Below are 26,802 nucleotides of genomic sequence, written 5' to 3' on the forward strand. Positions count from 1 at the left end.
AGTGGCATGTGTTTTTAGAGTGGTTCCAAAGTAAGTCAAAGCTATTGCCTTCAAAATTGGTAAAAAGCTTTCCAAGTGCACAAACTCGCAAGCATCGTCGGCGCGCAAACATATTTGACGCACTAGATAGGTACTTCTCAGTTTTGATACAGGAAGCAAGGAGTAATTGTGCCAAGTGGGCTGCTTCGCGTCATGAGCACCGCCATCATGCGGTTATTGGGTGCGAGCGCTTACACAGGAAGCGCTGGCGCTGCGATCGTTCCTTGCGGAAACTGGATCACGTGATATCTCTTCGCAGCGGCGGGAGCGCCGAGATTCAGGAGGTTTATTTATTTTGATTGTTCATAAACGCTGCCCGTTGTCATTGAACAGTACTGACTGCATAATTAGAGCAGGAATAAGTTGCTCGGGGCCTTCTTCGTGCTCTTTAGTGCATTCATTGGAGAATACATCCAACCGAAGCCGCGGTTTGCTGTTCTGATCGGATTGTTCGTTTAGACGGCAGCGACAAGACCTGCTCTATGCAAAAGTAAACTGGTCAGAGATTCTTCTGAGAGCCTGAATGGGTTAAAAATGCCTCATAGAAATTTATAAATTAGTAAGGCAACTTTTCGTCAAACAATGTTATCGTTCAAGATGCGGCCAGGTTACAGTTGGGGATAACGTTTTCTGTAGTGAAAAAAAAAAAAGAGAGTATGAATTTTCTCATCAGCCGTGCAAACAAGAACGGTCTTGACTACTATGCAATACAAGCAGGGGTTAACTTACATAAACTTTACAGTACGAAACAAAAACATGACTAACTTTCTTTTTATTCTACTTTCCTTTATTACTTATGCCTTGCGGAAAATCCTCCAGAATATAAATTTAAAAAAGAATGTGACTACTCCCCACGTCACTTCGTATCGTTTCGTGTTTTTATTTTATTTTTCTTTCGTTCTCGATCTTCGGGCGTCCGCACGCTCAACAAAATTACGGCAAGGTACATCGTCGTGTGTTGTCCGTTACTATAGGGTGAATGCGAACGACGCACGACTACGCAGCACGACACCCTCATTTTGCGGATTAATGAAGGTGCGCGTTGATACCGAAGGCCTACTTGCAATATACGGGTGTTAAAACATAAACAAACAAACCGCAACGTATGTTTATCTGTCAACAATATTGCTAGTAAGTTAAATGAGGAAGATACTCGCAGCATGCATCGAGTTATGCAGATGATGGAGATGATGATGATGCAGATGATGATGCATCGTGGGGTGCAAACGGCCAAAGATTCTATCAATACCGAACGATGCGGCGAGTGCGCACGTTGTCCGCGAGAAAGAAAAAAAAAACGAAACAATAAATACCGAACATCTACGACAAAATTAATTCACATGTTCTAACCCACTGAACGCCGTTGATGCACAAGATATGTCGTGCCACGCGCACGACTGGCTCCATTAGTCGCGTATGTCCCGCATTCAACTGATTCGCTCTTGGGAATGTAACTTGTTATTTCTTAAAAGTGTATGCGCGCTTTAAGATTTTCCAGCGGAATTGAACGACCGTAGGACTTCTGCAGAAACTACCGTGCTTTCTATTTCTACGATAGTACGTATAGCAAGACCTGTCACGAATTACGTTCTCATACAGCATATCAAATCTTAAACTCAACGAAGAACAAGCGCTGTTGCGTAAGACAAGTGCAACCAATTGAAATCCGTGGCAGCAGCGACGAAAAACTAAGCACGTGACGGCGCTGAAGGAAAGGATCCTTCACGTGATCCAACTTTACACGTCGTCTAGGCGCTGGTGGCAGGCGGAGCCATGGTATGTCTTCGCCTAGAATTACTGCATATGCTCCCTTTAGGGAGCCTATACAGTAACTACATGCACTATATATACTATATAGTTACTGTACACTTTAAGGAGCCTATCATAATCATCAGCAGCAGCAGCCTGGCTACGCCCACTGCAGGGCAAAGGCCTTACCCGTACTTCTCCAACTACCACGGTCATGTGCTAATTATGGCCATCTTGTCCCTGCAAACTTCCTAATCACATCCGCCCACCTTCCTGCCGCCCCCTGCTACGCTTCCTTTCTCTTGGAATCCAGTCTGCAATTCTTAATGACCATCGGTAATCTTCCCTCCTCATTACATGCCCTGCCCATGCCTATTTCCTTTTCTTGATTTCAACTAAGATGCCATTCCGCCTCATTAAATGCCCTGCCCATGCCTATTTCCGTTTCTTGATTTCAACTAAGATGTCATTAACTCGCGTTTGTTCTCTCACCCAATCTGCTCTTTTCTAATCCCTTAACTTTACACCCATCATTATTTCCATATCTCGTTGCGTCGTCCTCAATTTAAGTAGAACCCTTTTCGTAAGCCTCCAGGTTTCTGCCCCGTACGTGAGCACTGGTAAGACACAGCTGTTATACACTTTTCTCTTGAGGGATAATGGCAACCTGCTGTTCATGATCTGAGAATGCCTGCCAAACGCAACCCAGCCCATTCTTATTCTTCTGATTAAGTTTCATGATCCGGACCCGCGGTCACTACCTGCCCTAAGTAAATTCTCTTCCAGTACCTCGCTACCTATCGTAAACTGTTGTTCTCTTCCGATACTATTAAACATTACTTTAGTTTTCTGCCGATTAATTTTTAGACCCGCCCTTCTGCTTTGCCTCTCCAGGTCAGTGAGCATGCTTTGCAATTGGTCCCCTGAGTTACTAAGCAGGGCAATATCATCAGCGAATAGCAAGTTACTAAGGTATTCTCCATGAACTCTTATCCCCGATACTTCCCAGTCCAGGTCCCTGAATACCTCCTGTAAACACGCAGTGAATAGCATTGGAGAGATCGTATCTCCCTGTCTGACGCCTTTCTTTATTGGGATTTTGTTGCTTTCTTTATGGAGAACTACGGTGGCTGTGGAGCCGCTATAGATATCTTTCAGTGTTTTTTACATATGGCTCGTGTACACCCTGATTCCGTAATGCCTGCATGACTGCGGAGGTTTCGACCGAATCAAATGCTTTCTCGTAATCAATGAAAGCTATATATAAGGGTGGGCTATACTCTGCACATTTCTCTATCACCTGATTGATAGTGTGAATATGGTCTATTGTTGAGTAGCCTTTATGACATCCTGCCTGGTCCCTTGTTTGACAGGAAGTCTAAGGTGTCCCTGATTCCATTTGTGATTACCTTAATAAATACTTTGTAGGCAACGGACAGTAAGCTGATCGGTCTATAAGTTTTCAAGTCTTAATTGGCGTCGCCTTTCTTATGGATTAACATTATGTTGGCGTTCTTCCAAGATTCCGGTACGCGCGAGATCATGAGGCATTGCGTATACAGGGTGGCCAGTTTTTCTTGAACAATCTGCCCACCATACTTCAACAAATCTGCTGTTACCGGATCCTCCCCAGCTGCCCAGGAGCCTATACAGTAACTCTGTTCTCGCTTACGGCGCCTGGGGTGCCTCAATGCGCATCTCACCCCCGCTGTCTGCGGAACGACAAACAAGGAGGACATCGAGGCACCCTATTCTCGCCCTCAACACGTGCAGCCTGTGCGGCAAACATATGCTGCGTGGTAGAACTTCAAGCTTTGTGCTCACCCGCCGTGGTGGCGTAGTGGCTTTAATGTTGCGCTACTAAGCCTGAGGTTGCGGAAACGAATCCCGGCCGCGGCGCGCCCGCATTTCGATGGGGGCTAAATGCAAAAACACCCGTGTACCGGGCATTGGGTACATGTAAAGAAGCTCAAGTGGTCAAAATTAACCCGGAGTCCCCCACCACGGCGTGCCTCGTAATCATATCGTGGCTTTGACACGTAAAACCCCGGAAACTAATTTAAAGCTTCGTACTAGACAAACTCGGTGCAGTGATTAAGTCACCACCCAACATCCAATACAGCTCGGCAGTCTTCTTCACAGGCTAATGTTACATGTGGAGTTTACATAAGGCTCAGGCTAAAGCTGGGTGTGACGTACCGAGCCTTCGGCCGGTGCGATGTGCCATCTATATACAGTATACACTCTCTTTACGACGAACTCTATAAGGGACGAATAATTGGCAACATGAACAGGTGCATCCAGATAACTTACTTCAAAACGGTAAATGAAGTGGACTTAAAACGGGGTGGGGGGATGTCATAAAAAGCATTTATTTAGCTGAACTTTATAGAAAACTGTCTTCAAGGGGTGCTCTTTCTTGATTTCATCCAGTTCATGATGGTGTTTGCCGCTTCTTTGCAAATCGGCGAGCAGCCTCAAACGATGTTATCTCACCTAATAAGCTTAAAAATCCTTCTGTACCTTCGTGCTGCTGGAAAAGTTCACTGGGGAGTTGAGAGGACTTGATTTCTTAAAGAGCACTGCTTTCGATTTCAGCCTTTGGGTACACCCACTCGCCAAGCGTTTCGTCTCTTCCCTCTCTTGAGACAGGATGCATTGCCGTTCTCTTGTCCCTATCATCTAGAGAGAGAGGGGTTCAGATGAGGAAATGAGGTGGAAAGGACTGAATAGAAGACTATACCTCATGTCGGTCGCTTTGTCCCGTTCTTATAAACATCATCCCTCTTATTGGCAGGGTTGATGTGCTCAGCGGTTCTGGAGACCACCACAACAGCCGCCATGGTAGTTGACGGCATCAACTATCCAATCATGATGACCAGCGGTAAGCCACCGTAGTTCGATCATAAAGAGTCTGCGATGACACTGCAGTTTTTATAGGTGTATATATAGCCGTTCAGTAAAATTATTGTAACCATTTGCAGTGTGCCACTGAATCTATAGCAACGTTTTGCCGCTCTTGAAGCGTTGGCTGCTATCTTCTATACACGGCTTGCTGGAATCTGAGATGTGTTGTTTCTTCTGCGGTAGTAGACGTACGTGGCCCTTCATCGCACGCTGTGAATGGCGTATGTCCGTAAAATCAAAGCGCTCGAGTGGAGCGCGAATCGTTTTAATGCGGCAAGCGCCACATCCCGATCTGGTTGTCCCACTCCCTACCATTCCAGAGACGGTTGTCTAAGGGCGGTAGTCTATGCCACACCAGCAGCAGGCACGTAGCAGTCATTCGAGATAAGAGGTCCAGGATGAAATGGTGTTCACTAAAGGCGGGACGAGCGAGGCATCTTTTGCCTCGAACGCCGCGTCTCGCTCGATGCGGGCACGGCGAGCCTCGGCGTTCACATGAGGTCTCCCTCGCGAGTACTGGACGAGACCAATTCTGCAAGCTGTTTTTGCAAGTGTCTAGGCCCGCGAAACTTCACTTGACTGACGCGGTGAAGGGGCAAAACGGGCAGTAGCGTGATCAAGACGTGTGACAATTAAGGAGCCCTATAGAGGGTACCAGCGGCAAACGGGAAGCAGCGTGGGTGCGGCGGCTAATGTGGGGGACTAGGAGCACCGCAGTAGCGCATCATGGTACAAACTGGCGTCACCATGACGCCATCATGCTGCCATGTGCTGATCGACGATTAATGAAATTAATAAATGGCGGATCATTGCTGCCTTCGTTGCATCTAGAATTGCATCCATTGCTGGTAGTCCGCTGTGACGCTGGAGCCGCATTCCCGTTGCTGCGCGATCCTTTCACTTCGGCTAACAGCGCGCGACGCCTCACTGCGGGGCATCCTATAAATGCAGTGTACAGATCTGCGAGGTTGAAGTAACCCTTCTGTGATGTGCACCATTCTTTTCGTCCCATATACTTCCGTCAGCTTTAGCTAATTAACGTTCAATGAAAAGTGATACTCCGAAAGTAATCGTGCCTATGCTGACAGACGCAAGAAATAAAACCGAAAGGATGTCGGTGGGCAGGTGGTGTTCGGAAGCATGCGGAATGTGATGCTCCCTTCATTTCACTATCGCTATGATTGGAGGCCGAACCCGTGTCGCCGCTTCTTTCTTGCACACTGTGACGGCTTCGGATGATTATGGAACTGGCCGGACGCTAAGAATAGTCTGAGGAAGTCGCCAGAGTGGAAAATCCAGTGACGAAAACGGCACGATAGCAACGTTGAATGAACATCAGCGAAACATATCATATATGCATGACCATGACATGCCACACGTGTCTTGCTATATAGCAGGTTACGACAAATTCCTTTCTCCGCGCGTCGCAGGCATTCTTTGGCCCCTGGAAGGCATCCCAAAGGTCATACGTTACTTCAGCTACCTGATGCCGCTGACGCTTCCCGCCGATTCGTTGCGCAGCGTCATGTCCAAAGGATGGGGACTCACCCACCCAAACGTCCTCATGGGCCTGCTCGTGAACACCAGCTGGACGATTTTCTTCATCGTCGGCTGCATGCTGCTTTTCCGACTGTAGAAAGGACACGGCGCTGCACTGATGCCGCATGGACATTTATGATGTACAGGAAGCCTATATGTACAGCGCTTTCCGCATCCATAACACCGCGAACTGTTCGTTGTACAACAGTATATCGCGGGCCTCTGTCTGAAAAAAAAAATAAAGAAACGGCGCGGGCAAATTAAATGTTAAAAACGTTACTCTTCTCCTCTATGCGTTATCATCCGGCTTAATACAGCACAACTGCAACAAAATTTTGGTCCACGTAAAATGCTAGTTTCAGATCGTGTAGATAGGTAGAAGTCTCCGTGCAAGAATTTTCGTATGAAATGCGTTGAAAAAGCTTCGCAAAAATAGCTGTTTTGGATACCGAAATTAATAAAGACGGCTTGCCGGAAGTGACGCATGAGCCCGACTGCCTGGCTCATCGTGCTCGATCTTCGAGATTGGGCGTCACCAGCGGCCAACATCTATATTACATGAAGAAGGGTTTTCTTAGCTGGGCTTGTTGGTGCGTACTAACTTGCGGGTGAACTACGCGAGCACGGGACAAGAAAGGAAACACGAGCGCTCGTGTTTGTTTCCTTTTTTGTCCCGTCCTCGCGCAGTTCACCCACAATTTACATCAATTTGTTGAACCACGGTTCTTCGGGCCTGCAGACGTTCATAGAACCGAGGTTATGTAAACGTGCGGAACATCGGTTCGATAAGCGTTGTCCGCGACCACGGTGCCTGTTGCAACTGCCCGCGGCGTGCTGCAAATGTCGGAGGCGACGTGCTCCATATACGTCATGTCCGCAAGTGCACGCGTTGCGTGCTTAGGTGCTGTTTAAGTGATATCAATAAGAAAATTAGTTATTAGCCCTAAGCTTTTTCAAGATTGCCTCAATAGTATTCTACTGCTACTCATCCATAACCAATTTATCCAAAACGATACATTTCGCTGGAACGGATATACCACGTGGAACGCACGTCGTGCGTACGGGTATTTGCGGCGTGTATATTATAAAGCTCACTCGTTTATGTTATTCACAGGCGGAACGCTTTCACCACCAGCAACCTAAGTGTTTTGCATATTTCAATGAGTGGAACCATACATGTCTTTCTCTATGGTGGAACCGTGAGCCGCGAAAAGCACGCAGAAGGGAGATGACAATGCTCTAAGGATAGTCGCTACGGTAGCCATGTTTCGAAGCAACGAGTACCGAGAAGCGCGACCCATCCGCGCAATGACACAGCTGCTTCGCAAGTGGCACAGCAGCAGACCGCACGCAAGGGGCGGCCGACCTCCCCCCCCCCCCCCCACTCCCCGGTATTTCCTTGACAAACGCGCGCGCTCCTTATCACGCCAGCGTAGCGATGTCTTGCGCCCGCGATTTCTCGCGTCCATCGAGTGTGCTCTAATTCCGAGCAACGAGATTTCTACAAATCCAGACGAGGCAGATAACATGCGCTATAGCATTTGTAACGCTTGACGAGTATTGCGCTGCACGTTGCCTTACGTGCTCGCACGGGCAAGCTTCTGAGGCTTCTGACATGGTGTTGCACAAGCCGCGCTGCCCTGAAATTAGCGTCAGAAGTTGGCGGCTGCGCAAACCACTGCTTCGCGGCCGGCGCGATGTTATTACTTTAATAGTTTTTAAAGCGAAGCTTTCTTTGCCTCTTTCTTCGGCTTTCCTGCTGCTGCTGCTATGGTCTTGCACGCCGCTGATGCCGGTCGCGTCGGGACGTGGTTGAGACGTGGCAAAAACATAAAAGATATGCGATGTCAGTGTTTTATTTCCTGACATTTGTTTTTGAGCTGCCATTCTCAAAATTCCGAGGAATAACTTTGTAAATAATGTAAGACAAGGTGTGCGCCACGAGCAGGGCCTGCGCGGTTGTGGTTCAAAATAACTATTTGCCAAGCGGCGGCCGCGGTGTCGACGCCGGATTTTCTGCGACACGGGGCCCTTAACGCCATCACGTTAGTGCATGACGGGAGTGTGGCACAAAGGAAAGGCGATCCTAGAAGCTCGTGTCAACATTTACGCCGCGTCGTACGTGCATAATGCCCTCTGGACGCCGTAACTAGGCGTCCAAATTGCAGTGCAGGAGCTGCCGCGCTTGTCTTACCCGCAACAGCAACGACAGTAGAGGGAGGAGATGGGGAGAATGTTTGCGAGGGAATAGAGAGAGAGAGGGAGGCAGTTTTGCGCAGCTACAACGCTACAACCCAGAATGGCGCCGAAGCGTGCACTTAGTACCGAGGAGACGAAGGCACGCATAAAGCGTCGAGCGGAGCAAGAACAACAAACACAAGCGGAGCAGGCAAGGTAACATTTCACGTCACGTCTGTCGTATATATGCCGTCACTCTCTCACCGCCAAATGGGGTAGGGCCTCTCAGCAAGGTTCTGACTGGTGTTGTATAAGTCGCGGGTCGCTTTTTTTCGTCGCGACGATAGAGCGGATATTTTACAAGCACTGCTCCAGGAAGGCACGTGTAACCGGCAAACGGAGGCCTCAGGAGAGCACCTGAGGTTATAGTAAAGCAGGCGGTGCAGGATTTCAGGGCACACAAGGGGTAGCGGGGTGATCAAAGCTGGAAGCAGGGCGGCCCGTGGGTTGAGGCCGCGGAGGCCGAAGCGTGCCAGGGGGTGTTTGCATAAAAAAATTGGCTATCCGCGATAGCGGACAGTCGATCTTTTACATCCCTGGCGCGCGCAGGCCTCGGCGAGCTTCAACGCACGGACCAGTCCGGGTTCTAGCTTTGGTGTCCCCGCTGCCGCTTTGGTGTCCTGGAGGCGCCGCCAATAATGCGAAACGTTGTTACAATTGGTAAAAAAATAACACGATTGAATAAATATATAATTAGGTCGAGCCGCCAACTTGCGACGCTAAGTCCAGCACTACCGCGCGCCGCTACTTCTGCAACACCAGTCAGAAATTTGCGTCTGAAGGTACGTCGGACAGACGTTCTCGGGCCTGCGGCGCTCGTGCTGGGTCAGTCATCGTCACCGGCGGCCTTTCAGCCACTTGCGTTCAACCGCGGTTGCTAAGGCGCTCTGGCTTCTAGATTTTCAATATATGCGGCCCGGGCTTTACTACGGTCTCTACTGCTCCCACAGAAACATCTGTGATGTTATTTACAAGGTACATCGCCGTAAGGCGCGAGAAAACTACGATCCAGCTGCTTCACCTATTTTACAGCGCCGGCAGCCAGCGTCCGAGCGCAAACTCGACCCCACTCCCCAATGCCGGCACGCCTAGGGACAAATGCCTACAACACGCGCTAAGAAATCTCTTCCGTAGCACCTAGACAGTCATATATTCAAGGAGCAAAAGCCCCCAGATTTTCTCTCTCGAGCCTGCGCACAAACAACTGACGATCCCTCAAATTAACGTCTCGTGACCCCCCCGGGCTTGGGAACACAGTAAACACCCGCCGTCTGTAGGGACTCTCAAACACCGATGAAACGTGAGAAGTGAATAACAAGTGTACGTAGTAATAGGAGCAAGTTGCGTCTCTTCCAACAGATTTCCGTAACTTAGCGATGGTTTACTTTGAGCAAACTTATTTATAATAATGCAAATGCAAGATCTGGAAACAAGTTGAACCAGTTGTAACGGAATTTAGCTGCGTGCGCAGTGTCGGAAAGCAAACTAGCGGCGAATGCTCGAAAGCTGGAACGAGCGCCGTTTTACAGATGCTAAATTTCTTGAGAGCTAATAAACTGACAACTAACCACGTTGAATAAAAAAACAGCTGCTTCTGCTTACACTGCAATACTAAAGCATGTTATCAAAACGATATGTCGCCTCGTGCCATACCGTGTGTCATGTCTACTTCAGACCTTCCGAGCTACGGTCACTGCTACCGTGTCTGCGAACAAGCGTACATTAGCGAGAATATTGCTTCATAAACTATTAGTAACACTAAGGCTCGGGCAGAAAATCAAACAAAACTAGATTAAGCTTAAGCGTACATCATTATTAGGTATTAAAGCGCCTGCCTAAACGGCCGAGCACTCCGCGATTTGAAACGGCCGCATAATATTTAAAGATATAAAAAGAAAGCAACGGTCTACTCACCGGAAAGAAAGTCGTCGTCGTCCCGAGTGAATTCGTGTCTCGAGCAAACCAGCGTTGTGTTGGTCACTTTTTGCCAACGCGCAAGTTTTTTATCAATCTTGCGTCTTCGATGCTCGTCGTCTGTTCCTTTAGTGAAACGATGAAATGATACAATGCTGTCTTTCCACCGTGATGACACGCGTAATGGTACACAGGAAGTCTTTCGACATCCGTATTTCATTCTTTTTCTGGTTTGTGCGTGGCGACATCACCATGATTTGTGAACTACAAGGTAACTTTTCAGCGCTTGCCGTAATAGGAGAAACTGAGGTAGAGCTGTTCGTACGCAAATTCTTAGCCAAAAAGTTCTTACGCTAAGAGTGCAACCGAAGTGGCAGCGCATTTAACTTACGGCGTCGTATGAGCGCTAGCAGGAAGCAAAGCTCCGATTAAACAAGAAATGAAAGAAGCGTGGTCAACCGATAGCATGATCGCACACCACACATTTGTAGTTGAGGCTATATTCTCACGGAAAATCACTACACTCCCGTAATCGACAGCATCCGTTTCCAGGCGTCTGCTACAGCTCCGACATGCGCAACCACGCTCGCGAGCGTCGCGCCTGGGCGCCTAGGCCACAGAACACCTATACATACCTAGGCGCTACTGAGAGATCAACAGTCGTGTAAGGTTCTCCATAGAGTTTCCTACAATTAGAGTTACTGTACATGGCTCCCGCAGGGAGCCATGTACAGTAACTCTATTTACAATATAGTAGAGGGAACTCTGGCGCTGCAAACGTTCAGCCGCCATGGGAAAATGGTGATAAGTACATGGATTTGTCTAATCCTCGTGCTTAGGGCTTCAGATGTTCTTGTGGCTTTGTTTCTAGAGCGATAGCAATTATATGGACACTCCAGGCGCATTTCTACCGTCGCCGTGAGGTTCCGTATGAGTGAAAGCATGGGAGGGTGAGCCGGCGAACGCGGTTCAATCGCGTCCGCGAGAGCGAAAGGCCGCCCGGATGCGTACCCTCTCCTGTGGCGCGCGAGGCAGGGGGTTGAGGCGAGGGAGGAGGGGCGTTCTTTCTCCGGCGGCTGCTACGGTGCCTCGATGTCCTCCTCGCCCGCTGCTCCGTACAGAGTGGAGACAACCGCGTTCTCTACTACGGCGTTGGCCACGCGAATCGCGGACGCCGTAGTATAGACGCCGTAGGGGCGCGTTGCTGGCACTCGTGCGTCTTGAAAGCGGTCTGCGATGTTTGCAGAGTGCGCGTAGTGCCGGTAGTTTCGTATGCACTGTGCCTTCAACGTTTCGTACGCTTTGAAGCGACAGATGCACGGAGGTCAATTGGCTCGCGACTGCTGCCGCGATTCTTAACCCCAGCGTTTTCACAGACACTTTCCGCTGTCATCGAGCAATGTGTGTTCATGTTTACCTGTGCGCACGTGACACCGTGCTGGTTATTTAGTTCAACATGTTGACGGGCTAGTGATTTGAATCCATGACAGAATGTGTAAGCGCGACTGAACAAGCACGTAGAAAGAAGCACACACAAAGACAGCACTGTCTCCGTGCGTCTGTTTCTTTCTATGTCCTCGTTAAATCACGCTTACATACTCTATCATTCTTCATTTAGTTAGTAAGCGAATGTTTACAAGTTTATATGGCCGATAAAACTACTATCATTACTTCGTATAGCTATCTAAATTTGCTATCGCAATTGGTGCTTCGACTTTCTGGCAGAACTGCAAATTTTTGTTTATTATGCTTTATATGGTTTCATTGTCATAAATTTCAGAGCAATCTATACTTTTCCGACATTCTGAAGGCACAGCAACATGCACAATCGCTACAAATTGCAAGGAGGACAGATGCAAGCACTACTGAAGGTGAGCTTTGCACTGCGCCATAAAAAAACGAAGTCCTTAAAAGTTGGTTGTCAGACCTTTTAAGCGGACTTTTTCGCCTTCTCAGTGTGCTTTAATTCAGTCATGCTAGACTGACAAGGCGTAACATTCTCCACTCTTCATGTAGATATAGTAAATAAACCCAGTACTTCTCGTTCTCGATTAAAACATGTTCCTTCCTTCAACAACGTCCTTAGCGTGGGTGAGTCAGACGACGGCATGGGCCAGCTACCCCTTTTGACATGCCCAACAGGATATGCTTAGCATTTATATGCAATTCAGCCAAATTGAAATTTCGTTAAAGTTGGCCTTTAACACACATCTTTTAATTAAGCAAATAGAGAAGTTATACACATCATTAATGGCCTCCAAGACTGCTGGTAGAGCACAATGCGTCAAAGAGCTAGGTCATGCTCTGCTGCCATTAGTTAGCTAAGGGGGCATGGAGCATCAGTGTGTCTCACAGACACACAAAAGGTGCCAAAGGAGCAGTATGGAGACGCAGCATCTGTGGAGCATTTCCTGTTGGTTTAGTTGGTGAAACATAGCTATCAGAAGATGGGTACACTATGACACACAAACATGGAGGTCAGACGGGACTTGTCCTATCTGGCCTCTGTCAATTTTCACTATTCCTTTAATAGAAGCTATGTAGCATCCAAGAATTCTTCAATATTCAATGGGAAATCTTAGTGAGTGTTTGACCTTAATAATCTGTCAGTTTCAGATGCAGGCTGCTTTTTGTTATGAGCACTCAACTATTGTTGACAAGTCAGATACGATCTTGTGGCCACCACCACAGTGTTGCTTACCCAAAATTACTAGAGGCACATTGCTCTGGTGCTGCGATTGTTCAACTACTACAAGAAAAGGGGCTAGAGCACATGGATTTGTCCAATCTTCATGCTTGTGGCTTCAGAGGCCTTATCTTCCTAAATTTTCTAAACATTTTTTCTAAGGAGATGAAGCCAATAAATTTCTGTAACATGCATATTCATTGACAATTATTGCAGTGATAACGCAACAATTTTTTTTGTCAGGATCCTAGGCAGAAGCAAGATCAAAATCTTCTGTTACGCTTTATGATTCGGAATTCAGGTTGCTAAGCATATAAAAATTTATAACAATGCCTTCGGCTGACTGACGTCCTTTTCTTGTCTTATACATTCGCGCATGTGTATATTCGTATATATATATGGGATGCTTCTTTTATGGAATAAACAGTTGTAAGTGTAGCGCTCCTCTTTCGTTATCCTTTTGCCTTTCACTGTTTTCTTCTTTTCAAATTTCTTGTGCTAAAAAGCGACATGTTAACTAGAGCCAGAGTTCCCTCCAGTAAGTTTAATAGGAAACTCAATGGCCACCCCTACTCTATTCCATTTAGTACATTATCTTCCCGCTCACAGAAGATTTGTTCTCGGCAAAAGTGGCACATTTCTCACACTATTAGAACACCAACTTATCAATTCTATTTGAATTGCTAATATTTGCCTTAGCTCAATAGGATAAACCTGCTGGGCACAGTCAAGCATCACAAACCACAGGAGTGCAGAATTAAAAGAGAGGCTGCTTTAGCGAACCGGAAATATTTATTTACAATGAGAAAAGAGACCTGTATATCAGAAGTAGCCAAACTGAAGACCCAGCATAGCTGGACTATGTATAATATATATATGTATGTATATATATATATATATATATTTATATACTAGAGGTAACTTTATGCAACAAGCATTTCATGCAACATTTCACTTGAATGAGTCTTGAACATGCACACATGAGAACTTTCCCCAAGCAACTGCCATACACTTGTGTCAGTTTCATGCCTGAACACCTTAGCCCAATTCACACTTCAGGAATCCAGACAAATAAATATTCTCTCAAACAACATCCATCCCAGCTACTTTCGTAACATGTACAAATGAGCCACCTTAAGTTCAAAGGAAAAGGGAACGCAGTCTATCATCACGGCATTTCTCACTTGCAAACACACCAGCAATGGTTTGAGGGAAAGACTACACACAAAATGTAGACAGTCCCTAACTACTAGGTGCATGACCTCATTAACCACTCTTACAAGCTCGCGTTTTTCTGAAACCACACCAGCATGATGACAGAAAGGCTGGAAAACAACATTAAGACTTTGGCAACCACAGGGGTCCTTGAAAACGGAGCTGCCCGCACTTCCCTGGGGAGGAACCTGGCACTCTTCTCGACCACCTTACAGAAATAATAGGGAAGCTGCTAATGCTTCACCCAACACAATTTGCATTTCTTTGCATCCGTTACCAGCTTCATAGCAGCAGCAACTATGCTGTTTCTGGAAGCCGCAAGTGTCATTTGTTGCGCTTGGACAGTGCAAACAAAGCTCAGCTTGAATAAATATTACACGTCAGGCATCCTGCACCAGAAGAAAAAGAAAACTTGACAAAAGTAAACTCAAAGCAGCAAGTTACACTGGTAAAACAATGCAATCCATGCTGAGTAAAGTACAAAGGACATCCTGTTATTCACAGGCAGGGTTAGGAGACCTGCGGTGGGACATCATCACTTGCGCTGCGTCACGCTTTCAGTCACGATCAGTGCATGCACCACCACTTTGAGCCAGTTCTGCTGTTCAATTCATCCTTTGGGCAGTGGCAGCCATGAGTGCTTCAACCTTTCGGGCGCTATTTACCAGTCTCTTTTCGACAAAACAGCGCATGCTGCAATCTGTCATCGTATGAGGCAGGTGACGCACAGGTGAGAGGGGCCTATGCATCCGTCATGACAAAACGCACCACACTTGCGACACACTGCCATGGGCCTCAGACTGCACGCGCACGCGCTGGCTTCACCACTTCCACCACACCCAGCACCGCCCTCACCTCGTCGGCGACCGTTTCCAGACACCATGATCGGCACAAGTGCGACGCCACCACCTGCCTGTTCAATCGAAACGCACACTTGTGATGCCACGGCTGCCTGCGAAGTTGCTGACGACGACGACACCTGCTCCTGAAGGGCCAGCAGGTCTCGGCAGCTCAGCGACTTACGTGCTGCAGTTTTCAGGAGAGCAGTCTCGGGCACAGTCACGGGAGCACTGGAAGGGCGCGTGACGACGACAAGTGGTTGTGCGCTGTGGATGAGCATTGCTGGGTCAGGTGTGGCACTCCGAGAACTCGGCCTGACCAGAGCCTGGAACACTAGGGGCGGTGAAGGTCCTACCATGTCCACCTCGAGTGGGACTTCCTCAACCTCGACAACTTCAGCCACAGTCTCTAGGGCAGGCTCCTGCGGAAGACAATAATACTATCTTTATTTCTTTCTTTCTGCACAAAGAACAAACACAGGCCAGTGTAATCTGTGTGGGTAATGAATCATCCTGCTTTTGTTCCCCCGGATGTATACACAACAAGGCCTTCATATTCAGTTTCTGAACAAAAATACCCTGTCTATTGAACTGTAACTTAAAATTTTGTCATCACCATCATCCTAATCAATTTCACTCCAGGACAAAGGTCTCAGGAACCTTCAACTACCATATCAAACCAATAAGTGAATGATCTGCTATCCTCCATCCCAGCGTCCAATTCTCCACTAGTCCCCTCTTCCCTTCTTTTGGAATCTATGTTGTTATTCAGCACACTACTGTTTACCTGTTCAATGCATTACCTACTGAAACTCTACATCTCCCTCTTAATATAAACCAGAAAATTACCTGCTCACCACAAGACTCATCACACACTAAAATACTAACTGCTGATTTTAGCAAATCTTGAGGCCTACATCTTATACCAACAATGACTGAAATGCTTTTTTCAGTAAAGATAGAAATGCAGCACCAATGATCAAATTGGTCACCATTGGTGAACAAAGTTGGTGGTTTAAACAGTGTCAGTATTGTGCCAGAAAAGGCCCTCCCTAGGCAACCTTAAAGGGCAACTCCGGCGATTTTTCAATGTCAACGGATGTCGATGAAATTTGCTGGATACATTCCTCTGCACACTCCCGTCATGTCCTCAATAAATCAGGTTTGAGAGTTGCACAGATTTTTTACAAATGAATTTAATAAATAGCCTCGAACAACCTACCTTATCTGCTTCTCAGTTACAGACAACATTGTGCGTGACATCAGGGGAGTCCCACTCGGAGCATGCTGGGATCATGCAGACGACAGCGACGAGAGCGCGGAGGAGTCGACGATCATGAGCTAGTGCTTCGCATGAGAAGTTGCTGTCATGAGAATTTGCGGTCCCTGTGGACGGGCAAGTGATGGGGGGTGGCAAGTGGAGTTGCGTTGTTGGCTGCACGAACTTCAGCCCTCGCCATTCATGCACACTGTTCGAGCCGATGCCAATTGCGTTCAGCCGAGGTTAAGCCTATATTGCAAAGTCACGTAGTTCATGCGTCTGCTGCTGGCGGGCCTGAGCGACTGGCCTGAAGCTAATTAAGCCACCAGGATGAAGAAAACTACTTCTGCGGTTCAGCTTTGCCCATACGGATTTGAAATAAACCATTCCTCATTTCATACAGTGAACACACAAAAAGCGAGAAGCGACGACACAGAGCAGTATCGACATCGGCATGTTGCCGTTCTCGACGGAAAGCTGCTCGCCGTACTCATCGGCACTTCCCTAAATTAAATGCGACTATGAAGATAGGCGTATTTTTACGTATTGTCACGCCGACTCATTATTTAGCTTCTGAGGTGCACTTCTTGTCTTGTATCCCAAATGAGCAGCGAGCGTAGACCCCTTTCAATACAGCACCGTAAACAACCGCCTCATTCAGCTGCCAACAGTGTCTATACTGGCATCGGCGTTTCCGTGAGGAAACTACGCATTCTCTAAATGAATGATCACACGCGCAAAGTGTCCACTTTACGGAACATATTGTGTGCATGAAGAGAATACGAAGAATGATAAGTAGGCAGCATAACACTCCAATACTGCAGTCTCCCTCTCGCTGTTTTAAAAGGTGCGTGGTCACTCATATCAGTGGGATTCAGAGTGATGCAACAGTACTTACATGCACAAAATCTGCCTGTTCTGATATGTTCTGACATTATTTGATGTCAACGATGAGCGGCTAGTATTATATCTCAAGCGAACGACGAGTGGTCACTACATCTGCCGGTCGATGTAAACAAATGCACCGTTCGGTGCTTTGGACTGCCAGCGGCGTTTTTGCGAGATACAAACGCGGAAAGTCGTGCTCCACATCTTACAGTAAGCATGCAAAGCGTTTCCCTGAGAAGGGGTATGACACCTAAAATAGCAGCAGCAGCACGTATAAAATCAGTGGTTTGGGCTACCCTTGGTCTTCACATTGCAGCACGATATGTAGCGCATGGGCGCTGGCTCTTGTGATGGCAGGTTGAATGCGAACGGCAATTCGTGTCCATCGAATTCATCAGAATCATACCTGTCAATATTTGACAGATGCGAAAAGCTGGTTCAGCTGACACTGTCACCCGAAGATCTGGCGTGGTCACGTTTCAGCCGAGCGTCTGCTCTTTGCTGCCAATGGGCGAGACCGGCATGCCTTGCGCGCGCCTTCACTGGTTGAGACACCCGTGACGTCACACTAAGAGGTTCACTCGGCTGCTTAGTCAGGTTTCGGTTTCGTTTTTGCTTAGTTAAAATTATTTTCAAATTTGCGAAACAATTCTACTATCAGACGCATGACATGGTCTCAGGAACCTAAATATTCTATTACCTTGACATAGTAAAAAAATCGCCGGAGTTGCGTTTTAAGGACCAACCAGAATTCGATCACAAAAGACATGAACTTATCAAAGCAGAAATCGAACTACACTATATGCAAGACAATGGGAAAAATGTGATGCAGCAAGAAAATGCATAGAAGTGTACTGTAACACCAGGGTATTTATGGATCAAAAATTCGGTAATTCCTGCGCAAGAAACGTAGATTTAAAGCAAAACACAAAATACAATTTTCTTCTGATTTAAGTGTATGCTTGTAGCACAAAACCGCTCTGTGCACACGAAATGCATCAGTGCAGTGAAGCAGATCCTTACCTCTTGTGCCACGACCTCCAGAGCCACCTGATTGGGAACACTGTCATGCCCAACCATGTTGCCCAGGACAGCATGGTCATCTCGCCTTTCCTCCTGCAACAGCAGCATGTTGTTGGCTGCCATGAGGTCCCTGTCCATTGGTTCCTCCTCCTCAGTAGTCACAACCACAGTACTGTGGTCCACTGGTGAGGACAGGTAGACCACTTCTTCCTCAGCGCCCACCGCAGGCGGAACATCAGTCGTCAGAATGATCTCGGTCGCCACCTCCGGTGCCAGTGTGATTGGGCCTATTGGCTCAGAAACCTCGTGCAAAACATCTTCAGCCTCCACCTCAGTTTCAACCATGGTGTCCTCTTCTACAGCTGCTTCCTCGGCTTCTTCAGCAAGAGTGGCATAGCCTTCCGGAGCTGGAGATGCCTCCTCCGACTTGTCGTCGTACACCCTAAGCAACAGCTGCTCTGCTGACAGTGGTTCACTGCCTTCATCCTCGCAAGGTACAGTAGACTCGTCGGCCTCCGGAATAACACACTCCGGTGCCTCCAGTGGCTGCACCATTGTGCTCGAGACATTTTCCAAGACTGCAAGTGGCTGCTCTTGGCATGGCTGCAATTTAGACACGTGCTACGCTTGAAACTGGCCCTGCAGACTACTGATAGGTTTGTGAATGGTGAATGTAGCAATGAGTTTTAAGGAAGGATGCATTCATGATACATAAATTAAATATTCCCCTTGCAATGTGTTTGTTCATCTAACTTGGTGATCATAAATTGTTATATTACAAACTGTGAATCGCCAAAGACAAGGCCAGAGAAATAAAAGAGGTGGGAATGCACGATTCTCTTGCTTTACCTGTCATTATCCCAGCCCGAACTAAATTTCTTGCCATTGGGAACTATGTCATTGTAGTTCCAGCATCTACTATGGCAGACAGCAAAAGCTACACTAACAATGCCCTCTGGCAGCACAGGCAATGCAAGCACATGAGGAGCTTTATTCTTTCAATTTGACTTAAGGGGAGATGCTCCTTGAAACAACTTTTTTTCTACTTATTTGCGCTAGAGGTATGAAAATACTGCCATTCAAGTAGTTTATTATGCAAATTTTAAATATGTCATTAGTTTTTGTGTAGCTGCTATATTTTTTTTACACAACAGCAATATATAGTGACCTTTGCGGGCATTTTCTTGCGTATAAAATTTTCAAAAATATCATCATGCTGTAGCTTATTCAGCTCGTTGTGGATTTCAAAGTGGTGATGTCTATACAAACAGCATGTACAATTACTGTAACTATGCAAAACAACTTACAACACTTTACCACATTTTTTTTTACAATTCCATGAAATATAACCTTGTACTTTCGCAACTGCAGCTGAGAGATTTTGCAATTTCAAGTAGATATCAGCGTTCAACCAATCTTGAAGAGTATGTATGCCAAATTTTGTTAATATAGGACAATTATAAGTGCACAAGGTTATTCTCATGGGATTCTGAAAAAGTTAGTTGAACAGTACTAAACTTTTTTTTTTATAGTTCCACTCATTTTACAAGCTGTTTCGATAGACATCGGCACTTTCAGTCTATAAACAGCAAAAAGGCGAAGGCCACCAGGAACGACAGAGCCCTCGTCACGAGACAATGTCAGGACAATACCATGGAAGGATGTCTTGCAGGGGTGTGCAAATATTCAAATATTATTGAATATCATATTTTTAATGTTCGTATTTGATATGAAAAATAGATGTTCGAAGATGTTCTGATATTCGGTTTGATATTAATATTCAAATCAAATAGAATATATTGCTGGTTGTGCATGAGCAAACACTGTTTTTAGCATTTGTTTCTATGTAATCTAAGAACATTGGTGCGATGTGCTAATTTTGTGATGATTTCGTGCTGCCAGCAAAATTTCACCTGTGAAGCACACTTAGCCACTAAACGCCTAAACTGTGTGAGAAAGCAAGCCTCTCGGTAGCAAGGGGCAAGGGATAGCACATTCTTTCTTTCTTTCTTTTTTCAGTGCCACCCTCAAGCCTGAGCTTATCGCTTGGCAGCAAGTGCGATGAGGACAACCGGCAAAGTACTCCCGAACTTATGGGCATTTGGTGCGGTATAATAAGGCACAGGCTGTCGAGGGCAGCTGCTGGGAATTACTAAATTTTCCAAGTTAGCATGAGCCAAATACACAATGTTTTAGTATAACGGCTTACTAGTCTAGTTTTTTAACACAATGCAATTTCGATGTTCCAACATAAGAAATTAACCCAACTTGCTAATAAATGCATGTGCATATAAACAGCAAAACCGTTCATAAAAGAATGAAAGTAGTGCTCACTCCGAGAACGCTTCATTGAAGTAATTTTATGTCGCCTTTGCATCGGACACACGCACCTTACACACAACTTCCTTCTGACAAAACGAGACAAGCCTGGCTGTGAAAAATGCGGAAATGAACTTACTGTAAACCACATCTTATCATGCGTGCAACTCGAAACACTGAAGAAAAAATGCTTTACTTCGTTTTATAATGAACATATTCCCTATCACCCAGCATTGATTTTAGGCAAAGATGCACTTGTCGATATAACAAGTTATTAGCTTTTTAAGAGAAGCAGGTATCCTTGAAAAACTATAAATGATCCTACCCACAACTCATATTACGATACACCTCACCCACCTTCTCATATTTGAGAAGACTGAGGTCATTAGTTTGTTGGGGTTCCTCGGAGTCCTTGCCCAGACAAGGATCGTCGCTGAGGTGACCCAACTTTTTAAAAGAAATCTGACCTTGTGTTTGGCACATGATAGCCTGAGTTGCTTATGCCCCATTAAACACAACACAACATGCATGTGCATATTATTGACACGCATACTTATTTATCACTTTCTCAAGGACTGAATATCACCCACAAACAAATCAAAGCTAACGCTCAGCACAAGAGGCGCCTGCATGATTGGAACCTACTGGAATGTTATCGATTGTTCTATGCATTGTTGTCACTGAAGGTTGTGTAATCCGATTGTATATGCGACACGAATTGTGTAGTGCTTTCGGGAACACAGGCGGGCACCAGCGATTACACTGGAAACTTCGATAACTCAGGTATAAAAAGCAGACGTGCTCAACTGGCAAATCAAATTTGCAACAATCGCGGACTGTGTTCGCCGCTATCGTTGTTCTTTTAGTGTAGCCTGTTTTGAGGTCACGGGTTCGTCCAATAAAACGCTAGTTTCATCACTGACAGTCTTGCCGTTTTCATCACTGTCACTGCTACGTGACAACTGGTGGAGGTGCTTGTGCATTCGTGTATGGGACGCCCCTGCAAACCCGCAATCCAAGCCCGCAACCCGAAGACTGCGTCAACTTGACCCCAGACCATCCAGCAAGCCGCAGGCTACAAAACCTGCCCCCGGAGCATGGACTTCTATTCAAGACGACCAAGATCGTGGTCAACTCTACAACCCCAATGGCAGCCCCAGCATTCCCCATCGTGATACAACAGCCCAGGGAGCCATCAACCTTCCGCGGATCATTCGTTGAAGACCTGAAAAACTCGCTGGAAACATACGAAAACGTCACTGCATTCAATAACTGGAACTCCCAATGACAAGCTGTGGCATGTGTACTTCGTCTTAGAAGACACCACCAGGGTGTGGTTTGAGAACCGGGAATTGATCCTGACGACATGGGACCTGTTCCGCAACGGTTTCCTGCAGACTTTCACGAGCGCCCTGCGCAAAGAGCGAGCCCACGCTTTGCTGGAAACTCTCATGCAGCTGCCCAAGGAGAACACAGCAATCTTCACTGTGGAGATGACGCGCCTGTTCCACCACGCCGACCCTGATATGCCTGAGGAGAAGAAAATTCGGATCCTCATGCGTGAGGTAAAGCAAGAACTCTTTGCCGGACTGATGCGTAACCCGCCCACGACCGTAACAGAATTTCTGTCAGAAGCCACGACGATTGAGATGACATTAGAACAGCGCACCATGAAATTCAATCGCTGCTCAATGCCAGACTCTAGAGAAGTTCAAGCCCTCGGCTCCAACGACTGGCGAGAGACAACCAGACAAGTTGTGCGAGAAGAACTTCGGAAGATATTCCCTTCAACGCCGCCTCAAGTAGCATCTATTGCTGACATTGTCCAACACTCTCCCCCTCACCCTCCACGCCCGTGCCAGGGCCCGGTAACGCCGCCGTACCATCGTTCACCGCTGCAGCCGCCAGCTCACCCATCCGTCGCCCAGAGCAACCACCAAAGGAAGACATGTCTAGAGCGCTCCTGACCACCGCCCGCTCTGCTACCACTGTGGAGAAGCGGGTCACATCTACCACCAATGTCCATACCAAGAGATCGGACTGCGAGGGTTCGCTGTTAATGCGCCAAGCCCACAGCAAGGTGAAATGCCTCTCGATATCACCGATTACCTCGCTGCCACTCAGTGGAGCCCTCGACGACCGTCCCGTTCACTGTCACCAGGCTGCTACCTGTTGCCACAGCGCCAACCATACACTGGCTCAGCCCGAGGCTGGTACGTCAGCCCATATCCAGAAAACTAAGAGTGGCAACCAATGGAGGTGCGGTTGCGGTTCGTTGAACTGACAAAGATCCTCTGCCTCCGCCAAAGACGCCAAAAACATTACAGTCGCCAACCGATTTTCTGGACTCCAAAAATTCGGACATGCTCAATTATTCGGTCTGCTTCGTGGCACCACCATTCTCCCCATAGACCATAATGTATAACAACTGCCGAAAGTTCGGACACCTTGCAACCTCTCGTCTGATTTTTCGGACACTCCTTGAGCCAACTCGATCGAGAGCACCATGCACCAGCTGACTAGTGCATGGTTCGACTTGCTGAACGCCATTTTTGTTTTGAACGGAGCCTCCTTGCTGCCCCACGAAGTGGCGCTACTGCAAATCCCCAATCATCATCATCGTTTCGGCCTGGTTCGATAGAGTGGCTCTACAGCAGTTCCGGTTTCAGCTTAGTAAGCCATGTCAAGACAATCCAGCAGCTGATTTGTTTCTTCGCGCACAACGCTGCGAGTAGGCCACGTTTTTCGTTTGTGCGACTAGTGTCGGCATGGTGGTGTTTGCTTTGTGTGCTGTGTTGAGGTTCCGGTGATACAACGCGGCATACGGAAACATTGCATCAAGTGTCAAATGGCGCCGACAGTGCCCGCGCAGACTGCGCTGGGGAATGCCGGCAAGCGGGTGCCGGGAGGCCTCAGATTTGTCGCCTTCCTATGTGCTCCCTACTGACGCGGAAAATGTTTTGCCAAGACCTGCGCAGTGGTTGCATTGCGATTCCGGACACCGTCTCATTTGACAGTTTCACAGGTGCTGACACTGCTGTACTGGCTCAGCAGTACTGGCGCAGAACTCGACGACGGCGAGATCATTAATCAGGTTTCTGCTACACCGCCGGACGATGACTCTGAGTTAAAAGATGACGCACCATGTGCTATGCTGCCGTCGCATGCGGAGCGTGTACAAGCAGTGACTGTGCTTTCAGCCGCCTATAGTGACCGTACGACCCTCTCAGAGATTCAAGCTTATCTGGTTGCGCGTAAATGGAACAGCGTGCAAGGGCGCATTCACGATTTCTTCAAGCCTACTGCCGAGCCCGAATACGTGCGTGGAAATAAAGGATTTCATTTTTATTTCTTAATCTGCTTTTTCGGACATCTGTTTATTCGGACATTTCCGCAGTCCCCGTGAGGTCCGAATAAATGGTCGGCGACTGTACCACAATGACATCTCAACAAAATGCCACCATCCCGACAAAGCCTAGAAGCAAAGAATATGCCGATAAAAGAAGACCTGATGACATGACGTTCTAGCCACAGGTCAGCATAACGCAGCTGTGATCTGACGCCAAGACCTCACTGCAACGCAAGACAAGGACCCACCGACCTTGACGTACTTCTCAACCGCCACACAGTCACCGCTTTACCGGGCACAGGAGCTGATTACTCCGTCATGAGAGGATCCATCAGTGCCCAGTTCAAGAAAGTTAGGACTGCCTGGGAAGGCCCTCAAATTCAGACCAATGGAGACACCGAATAACGCCGGCAGGAATCTGCACAGCAAGAATTACCATTCATGGCCAGACCTATCCTGCCACCTTTGTTATCCTCCAACAGTGCTCATGAGACATCATTCTAAGCATGGACTTCCTGAACCAACATGGCACAGTCATCGACCTTAAGTCAGAGTCGAGAACGCTGTCCGAAGATCAAGCGATACCGCCGGAGAGCTCTCATAGTCACCACGTCTCGAGTGTGCTCGAAGATGAACTGAGCATCCTGCCTCACTCCAGCACTGTCATTACCGTCAGCACCGAAACACCCGTATACATAGAAGGAGCCATCGAGGGCAATCAACGTCTACTGCTCGATCATGAAATTTGCATTGGAAGATGGATTGCTCGACTGCATGGAGGAAAAGCGAAAGTGAGCTGACTAACTTCAGCCAGGAGTTCAAGCAAATCAACAAGGGCACGATGATTGCATACCTCGAGGAAATTATGGAAACCAGCAATGCGTTTGCCCTCTCGGATTCTGCCACGTCTACCTCGACGACCATAGTTCCTGAATCAGTCTTTGAAATGAATCCAAGCCTCCCTATGAGTAAGCAACAACAGCTTGAAAGTCTTCTTTGAAGATAGAAAGACTGCTTTTCAACGTCATCGAAGATTCGGCGAACACCAGTTGCAAAGCATTGCATAATCGAAGAATCTACTTGACCACTACGCCAGAGCCCTTACCAAGTGTCGATGTGAGAACGAGAAGCTATAAGGCAACAAGTCGATGAATTGCTGCACGACGACATCATCCAGCTGTCAAAAAGCCCATCAGGACCTCCTGTGGTCTTAGTGTAGAAGAATGATGGAAGTCTGCACTTCTGCGTCGATTATTGCTGGGTGATCAAAATCACCAAGAAGGAAATATACCCCCTCCCACAGTTATATGACACATTAGACCGACTCTACAATGCTAAGCACTTTTCATCGATGGACCTCAAGACTGGTCATTGGCAAATTAAAGTCAACGAAAGGAAGGGATCGAGAGACCACGTTTATTACGCCAGATGGCCTCTTCAAGTTCAAGGCGATGCTATTCGGACTTTGCTCTGTGCCTGCAACGGTCCAGCGCGTGATGGACACAGTCGCGGCAAGATTGAAGTGGCAGACTTGTCTCGTCTACTTGGATGACGTTGTAGTCTCTGCCATGAATTTCGAAGATCACCTGAGGCGGCTTCAGACAGTACTAGAGACGATCAAGTTATCTGGACTCACCCTGAAGCCAGAAGAGTGCCGTTTCGCTTACAAAGAACTTATGTTCCTAGGCCACATCATCGGCAAGTCTGGAGACCGTCCTGACCCACAGAAAACAACTGCCATCGCTAAGTTCCCACAACCCGTCGACAAGAAGGCAGTGCACAGATTCCTTGGCCTGTGTGCCTATTACAGGCACTTTATAAAACACTTTTCTAGAATTGCGAAACCTTCAACTCATCTCACAAAAGCCAATGTCAACTTTATATGCGAAACACGGCAGGACAATGCATTTGAGGAGCTGAAACGACGGCTGCAGTCACCACCGGTGCTTTCACACTTTGACGAAGACGCTGAGACGGAAATCCACATGGACGCAAGTAGCGTCCATGTGGATTTGTGGAAGTAGCGTCCGTAGGCCTTGGTGCTATGCTAGTTCAAAGGAAGGAAGGAATTGAAAGTGTCATAGCTTACACTAGCAGGCCCCTGTCAAAAGTGGAAACGAATTATTCTACAATGGAGAATGAGTGCCTTGTGATCATTTGGGCTACGACAAAATGTTTGCCTTACATATACGGCAGGCAATTCAAAGTGGCAAGTGGCCACCACGCCTTGTGTTTGCTGGCAAACCTAAAGGATCCTTCTGGTCACCTAGCCTGACGGAGTCTCAGACTGCAGGAACTTGACATCACCATGGTGCATAAGTCTGGGAGAAAGCATTCTGAAGCTGACTGCCTGTCGCGCACCCCTACTGACCCACCACCACAAGATAAATTGGATGACGCCTTCCTAGGAATAACTGCAGATGACTTCACCAAACAGCAACAAGTAGACCCGGAGTTGCAAAGCCTTTTGGAGTACTTAGAAGGCAAGACAGATGTCGCTAGGATATTTTGGCATGGACTGTCATCGTTTTGCTTGCACAATGGCGCCCTCTTAAAAAAGAACTTCTCTTCAGTCCGGGCAAACTACCTTCTCGTGCCAGCAGCACTCCGTACAGAAGTCTTGCATGCCCTACACGATCAGATAGCCGGGAAGATTGAGTTTCCCGTACGCTTGCAAGAATACAAGAGAAGTACTATTGATTGGCTGTGCCTGACCACCAATGTCACCCGCTACATCAAGACATGCCGTGACTGCCAGCGACGCAAGACACCACCGACAAGGCCAGCGGGTTTACTACAGCCAATCGAGCCTCTTTACCAACCATTCCAGCAGATC

The 26,802-nt window shown here is 47.3% G+C and overlaps 2 protein-coding genes and 1 long non-coding RNA gene across 6 annotated transcripts in view; 2 read left to right on the plus strand and 1 right to left on the minus strand.

Moving 5' to 3' along the window:
- The window catches only part of LOC126527463 (ABC transporter ced-7-like), a 46,411-nt gene extending 39,640 nt beyond the window's left edge, over window positions 1-6,771 (plus strand). The window contains exons 16-17 of the mRNA XM_072284352.1: window positions 4,586-4,672; window positions 6,015-6,771. Of these exons, the coding sequence (XP_072140453.1) occupies window positions 4,586-4,672; window positions 6,015-6,331 (404 nt within the window). The 3' untranslated portion in view covers window positions 6,332-6,771. The remainder of the gene's footprint in view (window positions 1-4,585; window positions 4,673-6,014) is intronic.
- A 1,765-nt stretch (window positions 6,772-8,536) lies between these two features.
- On the plus strand, window positions 8,537-14,698 carry LOC140213284 (uncharacterized). The gene is made up of 2 exons (XR_011890257.1): window positions 8,537-8,628; window positions 12,167-14,698. It is a non-coding gene; the product is annotated as an uncharacterized lncRNA (long non-coding RNA).
- Window positions 13,846-26,802, minus strand: part of LOC126527032 (uncharacterized) — a 69,441-nt gene continuing 56,484 nt past the window's right edge. For all 4 annotated transcript variants that reach the window (XM_050174745.3, XM_050174744.3, XM_050174747.2 and 1 more), the window contains 2 exons: window positions 18,299-18,901; window positions 13,846-15,548 (listed from right to left, as the gene is read on the minus strand). In XM_050174745.3, coding sequence (XP_050030702.1) covers window positions 14,991-15,548; window positions 18,299-18,901 — 1,161 coding nt within the window. In that variant the 3' untranslated portion in view covers window positions 13,846-14,990. The remainder of the gene's footprint in view (window positions 15,549-18,298; window positions 18,902-26,802) is intronic.

Source organism: Dermacentor andersoni, chromosome 9 (genome assembly GCF_023375885.2).
Source record: "Dermacentor andersoni chromosome 9, qqDerAnde1_hic_scaffold, whole genome shotgun sequence".
NCBI lineage: Eukaryota > Metazoa > Arthropoda > Arachnida > Ixodida > Ixodidae > Dermacentor > Dermacentor andersoni.